At 43.5% G+C, this 12,621-nt stretch overlaps 1 protein-coding gene across 1 annotated transcript in view; it reads right to left on the minus strand.

The window, feature by feature from the left end:
- The window catches only part of FBXO11 (F-box protein 11), a 61,269-nt gene that overhangs the window by 27,049 nt on the left and 21,599 nt on the right, over positions 1–12,621 (minus strand). Inside the window, exon 2 of the mRNA XM_069954921.1 lies at positions 1,139–1,263. Within this exon, the coding sequence (XP_069811022.1) occupies positions 1,139–1,263 (125 nt within the window). The remainder of the gene's footprint in view (positions 1–1,138; positions 1,264–12,621) is intronic.

Raw genomic sequence — 12,621 nt, forward strand, 5'->3', positions numbered from 1 at the left:
TCCATGTGGATGGGTATAACACACTCCCCTCCATGTGGATGGGTATAACACTCCCCTCCATGTGGATGGGTATAACACACTCCACGTCATGTGGATGGGTATAACACACTCCCCGTCATGTGGATGGGTATAACACACTCCCCGTCATGTGGATGGGTATAACACACTCCCCGTCATGTGGATGGGTATAACACTCCCCTCCATGTGGATGGGTATAACACACTCCCCTTCATGTGGATGGGTCTAACGATTCTCCAATCACCACAAAAATCTCCTAACATGTAAAGTGAGAATTTAACATACATAACTTACCCTATTCCTGCTGTGCTGATCCCTGGTCACGGCCCTATTACACGGCCCCATCATAAAGTGTAACCGAGTGAAGATCTGCTAGATTGGCGCTCATTTACTGAGCAATTACACGGGCCGACTATTGGGCAGCAAGGAGCTTCTGGTCCAGTCTCTGCACTTACTGTCTTGGCCAGTGATTGGCTGAGCGGGCTGTAAGTGCAATGACTGGACCAGAAGGGAACAGGGAAATACAAAAGTATCAGTTTATAAGTTTATGCTACAAACATCAGCTGTCAGACTTGCACAGCTATTACACGTAGCAATGCGTGCCCATCGGCCAATGATTTTAGGTCCTGGCCTTTAGGTCATTGGCTGATCGTTGTATTAATTACAGTGAGCGATAATTGGCCCGATTCAGCTGATTATCGCTCCGTATAATGAGGCCCTTAAATTGTCTAAAGCACAGCTTTCCATTTTTGGTCCAGAGTCACATCTCGTGGTTCACCAAGTTGCATGCAGCCATTCCTCGGTGGCTCCACAATTACATAAGGAAAGTCAGACCCTTGTAGGATGGAGTCACACACAGATTTTGGTTGCAGTTTATGAGGGACATCGTCATAATGTTTTGTGTGTGTGTAAAAGACAGACGTGGATTTAAAGGAATGGGAAAGGAATGACATCTAGTGAAGATTCCAGTATATTGCTCCCCTCCCAGAACTGTCTCATGACATGAATGTTGAACATCTAGAGTTATACCCGAAAAACTATTAAGAAGTGAGGAACAACATACGGCTGCACTTTCACTGTAACTCACAAGTACACATAAATGTCTGGCTCATTTCCATACCTCCATACTGTTTTTAGTTGGACAAGCTGTTCTTTTAGGGACGAGAGTTTTTCTGCGAAGTTGATATGGACTATTCTGTGCACCAGGACCTGATTCTTCTGCAACCATGTCTGCAGGCACTTCATCTGAAACAAAGACAAACCGTGTGTTATTACATGCAAAAAGGATATACATATACACTGTACAACATCCACGGAGCCAGATAAACACAGCACAACTATGCCGGCTATGTCTGTCAGTGATGGGCAGAAGGTGTCCTACCAAGGTCTAATGAAAAATCCCAGCCCAATGGCTCACTTTACAAGCAGGATCCGCTCCGACTACAGAACAGGGAACTGAGGGGAGAACAAAGGTCCTGCTGCTTCCCTGTCTGTCAGCAATGCTTCTGACAGCCCATAGTCCCTGAATGCTGCAGGCGCCTGTATAGTACTCGGCTATAACAGAGCAGGTGAAAGCATAGGAAGAAGCCTTTAACCTAAAGCTTGTAAGGACGCTTTCACACCAGCAGATTTTGTGGCCATGTTACATCTGTTTGCAGATTGAGGGTACGTGCACACAATGGAATAGGGATGGAATGTCGCAACCCGCCAAGCATTCCACAGCTCACACCCGCTCGCGGACTGTGGCGGGCTTGCATGTCTCTGCCCATGTCAGACTCCATTCTATGCACGGGCGGATTCCGTCGTCCGTCCAAAGAATGACCACTTTTTTTGTCACCATTCCATAGTGTGCACGTACCCTAATACAGTGCCAATCTATACTGCGTGATGTACATAAGCAGCATAGGCTACTTCTATTTGGTGGATGTCTATGGAGCTGGATTAGAATATGGAAGCACACATACAATACTGATGGATATACAATACTATATCCCCTTTTTGTTGATCAGGTGAGGGTGTGTCCACTGAAATGAGCAAACATGCCAGAAGTTCAGCTTCACATGAACCCGAACAATGGGCATTAGCCTCCTGCTGCCTGGGGACGGTGGATGGAGCCCGAGGACGGCCAACATAGACCTGTCCGCTCAGCTCTGATGATTTCCCCGCCACCCTCACAGCGACAGGGAAGATCCTTCATTTTAAGAACTTATAGACGCTGCTGGACGCCTCTGCTCATGTCGAAAACCATAACTGATTGGGTCAAGTCTGCTCTTTTAATTATTAAATCTGAAAGACTGTGCGCTCATGAATACACAATTTAGTGCCGCTTCACTTCTGAGTAGATAATAATCCGGGGAGTTACTGAGCTCTTGTCTCCGCCTCATAGCAAAGAGCAGCGTTACATGATGAAGTTCTGCCTCACTGCCAGCGCCACTAGGGGGAGCTCACAGGGCACCTATCTATGACGCTCACGTTACTGTATTCTATGTGGATTTGCATAGGTAAAATCCACAGCGAGTTACAGAACCATCCAGCCCGAGTCATCCACACGATGAAGATTCAATCTGTGTTGATTGCTGCGAGAATTATCCAAGGATTTGTTGAGGATCACCCTCACTATGTGGGGATGTAAGGGCTCGTTTACACAGATTTATCTGACAGATTTTTGAAGCCAAAGTCAGAAAAACTAAACAGGAAACAGGTCATTAAGAAAAGAATGAGATTTCTCCTCTTTTCAAGTCCATTAATGGCTTTGGCTTCAAAAATCTGTCAGATAACTCTAAACACACCATTAGAGAACATGCACACATGGTGTATTGTCTGCAGATTTAATAGGGAGGGAACCAATCAGCACAGTGCACTCCAAGAACGGCTGCACAGACCTCACAGCCGGGTCTCCAATGGTGTCAGGGGTTCCAGGCTCCATGGGCTTCATGTCCGGTTAACCCGCAAAGCACTGTGACAGGACAGAGAGCTGTGACTAGTCACGGCTCTCCCAGTCCTGCGCCCTGGATCAACATGCATGCCTGGAACCCCCAACACCACAAGGAGCCCCTGCTGTGAGGTCTGTGACAAACGTGCTGATTGGTTTGCATTAAACATATGAATTTATGCTACAGATAACGCTGCACATTTATTGAGCATTTTCCCCACCGAAAAGAAAGTCGAAACTGGTGGTGTGGATTTTGCTGCAGATCTGTGTTAAAATCTACATCTGGTTTATAAATACACAGACACCACAATGTCCAGCATGGTTAGTGCGGATTAGAATTGGATAAAGCTGCAGTATTTACTGCTGGCTGAATGTGAGGACAGGTGATACATTGTGTGAGGCTGGATGACGGGGTGTTCTATGGAGTACGGGTACAGACAAATGCATCCAACACCATACCCCCATGATGGGACACATCCGGATGGGTTTGGACACACACACTCGTCTTTTAAGTTTGTCACAAATCCTGAGGTTCCAGGTGATTCTGAGGGACGCAGTCTGTAATCTAACATAGAAATACTGACAGAGGAAGGAGCGGAGGAATAACACTGAGCAGTCAGGTCTCCACATTTACATATATCTAATAAAAACCTTCTACAAAATGGGATACAAGCAGGCGCACACCCTCGTGAACTCACATCACACCCAGGTGCAACACAACCTCCCACACTTTCCTAGAGCTTTTACGTCACTGACGGCTTCCATACATTGTCCTACCCTGAACTGCGTTACCTCACATCATCTTTACTGCAGCCGCAATCCACCAAAAACGCTGATGAAAAAAGAAATAAGATGTTCCCACCCGTACAACGCGGCAAATAAGCGGCTGTAGAGGTTGTGAATAAAGCAGAGCGCTCAGGAAGACGTCGGTACATAGAAAACAGGACAACAAAGGCGTCATAAGAGACGCAGAGCCTGAGAGACGGCCGCAGAATAGAGCCCATCACCATGCCAGCCAACTTATACACATCCCAAGATTCTCCAGTCTTCCCGTAATTATCAGCCGCTGTATGTCCTGCAGGAAGTGGTGTATTCTCTTTAGACTGACAGTGAGTTATTTTTTCCACAGGAGTACCCCTTTAAGTTAGGCAACACAGCAATTCTTCTGAACACATGCCAAACATCTACAATGATTGTTGGTATAATACGCCTTTAGGGTACGTTCACACGTAACAGATCTGCAGCGGATTTCTCGCTGCGGATCCCTGCCCTGTACACTCTATGGGTTACCTCTAAAAGGTATCAATCCTAAAATACTTTAATTACAAGTATTTACCACGATATACAAAATAAAACTATTATACTAATAAAAAAGGCTGCGTGCTGAATAGATCGGTGTATTACTGACATCATTCAGCTCAGCCGTTTTCCTAATATGCAGAAGAATAGGATTCTTGCCACACCCCTCCCCCGCCCTCCAGCTGCAGATAATGGAGAGGACAAATGCTACGTTTACACAGAGCGATAATTCGCCCGATCATACGATTAACAATTTCGAAGTAACAATTTTTTTTTTTTTATAACGATCAGCGTTTAGATGGAACGATATATCGTACAGAAAATTCGTTTTGCGATCGCTTAAGCCTATCTCGCACATAGGTAAAATCAGTGGACGACTGTTTACACGGAACGATCGGCAAATTTTTTGCGAACAATCAACGACGATTTATTAACATGTTCAAAGATCAAAATGAACGATTTTTAGCTAATCGCTTGATCGTTCACTGCGTTTACACGGAACTATTATCGTTAAATGCGATCGTTATCGTGAAAATTCGCCCGATAATCGTTCCGTGTAAACGTAGCATTATGGTGCGTTTACACAGACAGATTTATCTGAAAGATCTTTGAAGCCAAAACCAGGAACAGACTATAAACAGGGATTAGGTTATAAAGCAAAGACTGGGATCTATCCTCTTTTCAAATCCATTCCTGGCTTTGGCTTCCAATATCTGTCAGATATATCTCTGTAAATGCACCCTTATTGTCCATGTTATTCAGGATCAGCTGCACAGAACAGTGTAAGTGATATATCATCCTGCTCAGCTTCTCCGTCACTAGTTTATGCTACCCTGAGATAGGACACCATAACCCTGCTGAGAGTCTCTGTAACTGATCATAATTATCTAGATTAAAGTGTCACTGTCGTGAAATTATTTTTGTTGCAGAAATCAATGGTCGAGGCGATTTAAGAAACTTGGTAATTGGGTTTATTAGCCGAAAAATGCATTTTTATCATGAAAAAGCAGTTTGAAGCTCTCCCCCGTCTTCATTGTTCTCCTATGGAGAGAGCTAAATAAAAAACAAACAGGACAACAAAGAGTTAATCTACAAATACCTCACCCCTTATCTCCTCTGACAGTCAGCACTGACCTCTCTGAACTCTGATTACAGCTGTCACCCAGCTCTGTGCCTGTAATCCTCTGTTATCTGCTTTCAGCTGTGGGCTAAAACCATCTCCCCCCTCCCCTCTCCCTAGAACAGACCGGGGACGTCTGATGCAACAAGTCACAATTTCCAGATTTTTGGCAGTGGATGGAAAAGAGGAGGGATGGGGGGGACCTGGGAAATGGCTTTTTAAATGCAGATAATGGCATATTCGGCTAATAAACCCAATTACAAAGTTTCTCAAAATCGCCTGGACTATTGATTTCTGCAAAAAAAACAAAAAAACACGACAATGACTCTTTAACCTCTTAAGGACATATGACGTACCCCTACGTCATATGTCCTCACTTGCACTTCAAAGAAGTGCCGCAATCCCGGGTGCCGCGAGTAGCCCGGGACCGCTGCTATTAGCGGGCACGGTCTGATCGCCGTGCCCGCTAATTAGCTAATCGGAGGCAACGTTTCCCTGGGGTCTAGTGGGGGAGATCGCTCCTCCGGGACCTTGTCCCGGAGGAGCGATCTCCGTTACTGATGCCGGCCGGGGACGCGTCCAAGATGGCGCCGTCCTCGGCTCGGCACTCGTTCGTTTTCGGCTGCAGCAGCCGAAAGCAAACGAGTGCCGATCTCATGGATCTCTGCAGCATATCTATGCTGCAGAGATCTCAATGAGAGATCACAGTGTATATACTAGAAGTCCCCCAGGGGGGCTTCTAGTATATGTGTAAAAAAAATAAATAAAGTGTTGTTAATAGTAAAAAGCCCCCTCCCCTAATAAAAGTCTGAATCACCCCCCTTTTCCCAGGTTTTAAATAAAAGTAAACAAATAAATAAATAAACATGTTTGCTATCGCCGCGTGCGTAATCGCCCGAACTATTAATTAATCACATTCCTGATCTCGTACAGTAAACGGCGTCAGCGCAAAAAAATCCCAAAGTGCAAAATTGTGCATTTTTGGTCGCATCAAATCCAGAAAAAATGTAATAAAAAGCGATCAAAAAGACGTATATGGGCAATCAAGGTACCGATAGAAAGATCACATCATGGCGCAAAAAATGACACCTCGCACAGCCCCATAGACCAAAGGATAAAAGCGCTATAAGCCTGGGAATGGAGCGATTTCAAGGAACCTATATTGGTTAACAACGGTTTGAATTTTTTACAGGCCATCAGATACAATATAAGTTATACATGTTACATATCGTTTTAATCGTAACAACTTGAGGAACATGCATAACAAGTCAGTTTTACCCCAGGGCGAATGGCGTAAAAACACATTTCCCCCAAATAAAAGAAATGCGTTTTTTTTTTTCAATTTCACCACACTTTGAATTTTTTTCTGGTTTCGCAGTGTACTTTATGCAAAAATTCAGCCTGTAATTGCAAAGTACAATTAGTGACGCAAAAAATAAGGGGTCATGTGGGTTTCTAGGTGGAAAAATGCAAGTGCTATGACCTTTTAAACACAAGGAGGAAAAACCGAAAACGTAAAAACGAAAATGGGCCCCGTCCTTAAAGGGTTAAAGGTCTACCCAATAAATAATAGATCAATCGCTGTTGATGACGTTTCAAAGGTTATTACAGAGTCTTCTCCCATCATCTAATTATACCAACAAGTAAATCTATGTCTAGAGGAAAGGTGATTTGTACATCAATGTAGGTAGGGATTCTTTGCTGTAAGAGCAGTGGTCATGGAGAAGCCTTATAAGCCATGTTACTATGTTAGTAATATCTGTTAGGACAAGACTGGTGAGGCACATGCAGAAAAACTGGTGCATAAAATGTCAGTAAAATCCGTTCCATTCATAGGAAAGGGGATAATCCAGGTAAACGGGGCATAGGCAGAAATCTGTACAAACCTGCGGTGTATATATGTAACCATGCAAGAAAGGCCAGCAGGTATTTAGCAGGTACGCAATGACCTTGCCGAAGGAAACGTCCACTGGATACTCGGTTGTTAGAGAAGTGTAAACATATTGCAATGTTATGGGATATTACTAGGATATGATCGGTGCAGGCTGACCCCCTGAGACAGACGAGGTCCCTTCAGCCTCTGATGCAGTCATCCACCTGCTGTGCACACAACCAAACACAGTCCCATTCACTCAGATGTCTGGATGCTATGGCGGACTGCAGAGGAGGGGAAGCAAACCAAAGAGTAGTATAACATGTCCTGAATATGGAACCATCATGGACACATTCCTCTACATCTGCACCCCCACTGCTCAGCTTTTTAACTATTTTGGCAATATATATTGGAGAGGGGAGTCTGATTTTAGCTCTATGAGGTACACAGGGATCTGCTGTCAGTAAGTGCAGTGAGTACACCAACTAATACTGTAAATTGGGCAATTTTACTATAAAGTGGCCAACCCCTTTAAGTTTGACCATTAGTATGTCATTTCACTGCCCGACCCCCTTTGTTCTTGAAGAGGTAAGCTGCCACCAGACCAGTCTGGCGGCTGCTTACCCCTTCCCATAGAGAAAACAGGAATGTTAAGCCAAGGCTAGCATCGGTGTGTATGGGGAGGATCGGCTGAAAGTTATTGAAGGGGTACAGCCAAGTGTTGATGCCAGAGTGATGGAGGACTCAACAATTGCGTCGTCTGACAAAGGAATTTGCAGTTAATTTTGTAATCCAGAATAAAGATGGCCGCACACACTGGACTGAAAGAGATGGCTAACGGACCAAGCAGTGACAACTCTATGACTTATTCAGCCATTGATATATTGGTCAGTCATGGTCCCATACATGATCAGTAACATCACATGAAGAACCAATTGCCCCTCTGGGTACCAGAACCTTCTCTCATGGAGATCAGCCGTGGACTGCTGCGCTCAGACAATGTTCTATAATTGGTCGGCTAGCGCTTTTAGGGTGCAAACACACACACACACCGTATCGCAGCGTATTTTCTGCTGCGATACGCAACAGATACGCAGCAGATTAGATCTAAATAACTGAACACAGCATCACATCTGCACCATCAAATCTGCTGGGTATCTGCTGGGTATACGGTATGTGTGTTTGTACACCTTCTCATTGTTTATTTTTTTTCCCCAACTAATGACCCTTTAGTTGCTGTCGGCCATTCTTATCCACTGCAACATGCTTGGGAACCTTTAGGAGAGAACAAGAATATATATATACAGGCCCAAACGAATATATACATATATACAAGCCCAAACGTCACAACACAACAGACCTGACAGATCAGGAAAGATCCTCTAGGGGAAGCAGCAAGAATCGGCAGTGCTATGGAAACTTGTACGGTTTATATGACATATGACATGTCTGCCTGACGGGGAAGTGCGGATACTGATACCAGGGGAAGCGTCCCAGCATTGGACACTATAGCCAACAAATAGGAGGGCATGGGAAGAATCACGGCTGGGAGGAGGAGAGTCTGGGATCTATCGCAAGCCATCAAGTGTATGTCAAGGGGTCTGCATAATGCCCCTATTCCACAGGTCGTTTAGAGGAGCAAACGAGCGCTCTCAGGCTTCTAATGGACGTGTGAACAAAGCCAAAGCAGAGACAAAACTATCTCCATGCCTATAACCTCCTTATAAACATAAGCCGTCCGACAATCTGCTAAAACAGAGCAAAAATCCCCAGCAGGTCCAGCAAACTATACTGAGTGACAACCTGCACCCCGGACACAGCAGCTGAGAGGAGCTCTCCCCGCTCTGTCTACATTTAGGTTGTGTTCACACAGGGTATGTACAATGGCCGTTGTTTGGCGCTCAAAAACAGCCTTTGTAATGAGTGTCAGACAACGGCCGCAATCAATGCACAACCGGAAATAATTGACATGTCAATTATATCCACGGCCGTTGTTCAATACACTGTTTAATTGAAAGCAACGTCTGCTTTCATCATAAAGTATATGTTGTGTAAACATAGCCTTAATCAGAACATATAATGTAATAGAATGGAGTGAATAGAGTAGTGTAATAAACTTATAATGTAATAGTGAGTAGTATATAGTGTACTCACTATTACATTATAAGCTTATTACACTATATACTACTCACTATTACATTATAAGCTTATTACACTATACACTACTCACTATTACACTAGGCTTATTACGCTGTACATTACTCACTATTACATTATAGGCTTATTACACTATACACTACTCACTATTACATTATAAGCTTATTAGTGTATAGTGTAATAAGCCTATAATGTAATAGTGAGTAGTGTATAGTGTAATAAGCTTATAATGTAATAGTGAGTAGTGTACAGCGTAATAAGCTTATAATGTAATAGTGAGTAGTATATAGTGTACTCACTATTACATTATAAGCTTATTACACTATATACTACTCACTATTACATTATAAGCTTATTACACTATACACTACTCACTATTACATTATAGGCTTATTACGCTTTACACTACTCACTATTACATTATAGGCTTATTACACTATACACTACTCACTATTACATTATAAGCTTATTACACTATACACTACTCACTATTACACTAGGCTTATTACGCTGTACACTACTCACTATTACATTATAAGCTTATTACGCTATACACTACTCACTATTACACTAGGCTTATTACGCTGTACATTACTCACTATTACATTATAGGCTTATTACGCTGTACATTACTCACTTACACTATACACTACTCACTATTACATTATAAGCTTATTACACTATACATTACTCACTATTACATTATAAGCTTATTACACTATACATTACTCACTATTACATTATAAGCTTATTACACTATACACTACTCACTATTACATTATAAGCTTATTACACTATACACTACTCACTATTACATTATAAGCTTATTACACTATACATTACTCACTATTACACTAGGCTTATTACACTATACATTACTCACTATTACATTATAAGCTTATTACGCTGTAAACTACTCACTATTACATAAGCTTATTACACTATACATTACTCACTATTACATTATAAGCTTATTAGTGTACAGCGTAATAAGCCTATAATGTAATAGTGAGTAGTGTATAGTGTAATAAGCTTATAATGTAATAGTGAGTAATGTATAGTGTAATAAGCTTATAATGTAATAGTGAGTAATGTATAGTGTAATAAGCTTATAATGTAATAGTGAGTAATGTATAGTGTAATAAGCTTATAATGTAATAGTGAGTAGTATATAGTGTAAGTGAGTAATGTAAAGTGTAATAAGCCTATAATGTAATAGTGAGTAATGTACAGCGTAATAAGCCTAGTGTAATAGTGAGTAGTGTATAGTGTAATAAGCTTATAATGTAATAGTGAGTAGTGTATAGTGTAATAAGCCTAGTGTAATAGTGAGTAGTGTATAGTGTAATAAGCTTATAATGTAATAGTGAGTAGTGTACAGCGTAATAAGCCTATAATGTAATAGTGAGTAATGTACAGCGTAATAAGCCTAGTGTAATAGTGAGTAGTGTATAGCGTAATAAGCTTATAATGTAATAGTGAGTAGTGTACAGCGTAATAAGCCTAGTGTAATAGTGAGTAGTGTATAGTGCAATAAGCTTATAATGTAATAGTGAGTAGTGTATAGCGTAATAAGCTTATAATGTAATAAAGCTAAAATGAGTGGAATGTAAAGCATAGTGTGAAGATGATGTAATATAGTATGGGAAGTGCATGGCAGGGTATTTATATGATGTAATACAGAGTACAATGAGTATATATCATTAGAGAGCCCCGGAGCAATGGCGAGGACGGACAGGATGTGGTGCCCTCCTATAGCTCCAGGCCACCTGGCCATCCAGGACACTGCATCTGTCCCGTTCTCTGGCCACCCCTCATGATGTAACAGCAGTGCGGCCAAACGGGACCAGGCAAGGATTACATTGTATTCACATGAACAACAACAAGGTGGGGGGGCCCAGCGTCTATGGCCGGTGGTGATGGGAGACAGGGGCCCAGCGTCTATGGCCGGTGGTGATGGGAGACAGGGGCCCAGCGTCTATGGCCGGTGGTGATGGGAGACAGGGGCCCAGCGTCTATGGCCGGTGGTGATGGGAGACAGGGGCCCAGCGTCTATGGCCGGTGGTGATGGGAGACAGGGGCCCAGCGTCTATGGCCGGTGGTGATGGGAGACAGGGGCCCAGTGTCTATGGCCGGTGGTGATGGGAGACAGGGGCCCCCATGTCTGCGGGTGCAGGTGACTGCGGTGAGAGAAGTTACTGTATTTGCCTGCTCTGTAACATGAGCACAGTCCTCCTGGTCACTGAGATCATTCTGGCCGGCTGCAGCTGTCAGCCACTGTCATCTCATACAGGGATGGGCGGCCACAATGGGAAATGGGAGATTTTACCTGTAGGAAAACAACCAGGGGGCAGCTGTGCATGCAGTTTCCTCATGGAAAGGAACAGGCCTCCAATAGGAGCTGCATTCCCATTCCCAGCTATATACTCCAATAGGAGCTGCATTCCCATTCCCAGCTATATACTCCAATGGGAGCTGCATTCCCAGCTATATACTCCAATGGGAGCTGCATTCCCAGCTATATACTCCAATGGGAGCTGCATTCCCAGCTATATACTCCAATGGGAGCTGCATTCCCAGCTATATACTCCAATGGGAGCTGCATTCCCAGCTATATACTCCAATGGGAGCTGCATTCCCAGCTATATACTCCAATGGGAGCTGCATTCCCAGCTATATACTCCAATGGGAGCTGCATTCCCAGCTATATACTCCAATGGGAGCTGCATTCCCAGCTATATACTCCAATGGGAGCTGCATTCCCAGCTATATACTCCAATGGGAGCTGCATTCCCAGCTATATACTCCAATGGGAGCTGCATTCCCAGCTATATACTCCAATGGGAGCTGCATTCCCAGCTATATACTCCAATGGGAGCTGCATTCCCAGCTATATACTCCAATGGGAGCTGCATTCCCAGCTATATACTCCAATGGGAGCTGCATTCCCAGCTATATACTCCAATGGGAGCTGGATTCCCAGCTATATACTCCAATGGGAGCTGCATTCCCAGCTATATACTCCAATGGGAGCTGCATTCCCAGCTATATACTCCAATGGGAGCTGCATTCCCAGCTATATACTGCATATATTCTATAAACTCCCCAAGTGATGGTGATCACAAAGAACCTAAGGAACAACACCAATGGACACAGTATATTTAGCCTGGTCCTGACATCAGTGGAGCAGGAGATCGCGGAGGTCGGTGGCGGTCGGGGAGC

Source organism: Dendropsophus ebraccatus, chromosome 15, assembly GCF_027789765.1.
Source record: "Dendropsophus ebraccatus isolate aDenEbr1 chromosome 15, aDenEbr1.pat, whole genome shotgun sequence".
Classification (NCBI taxonomy): Eukaryota; Metazoa; Chordata; class Amphibia; order Anura; family Hylidae; genus Dendropsophus; species Dendropsophus ebraccatus.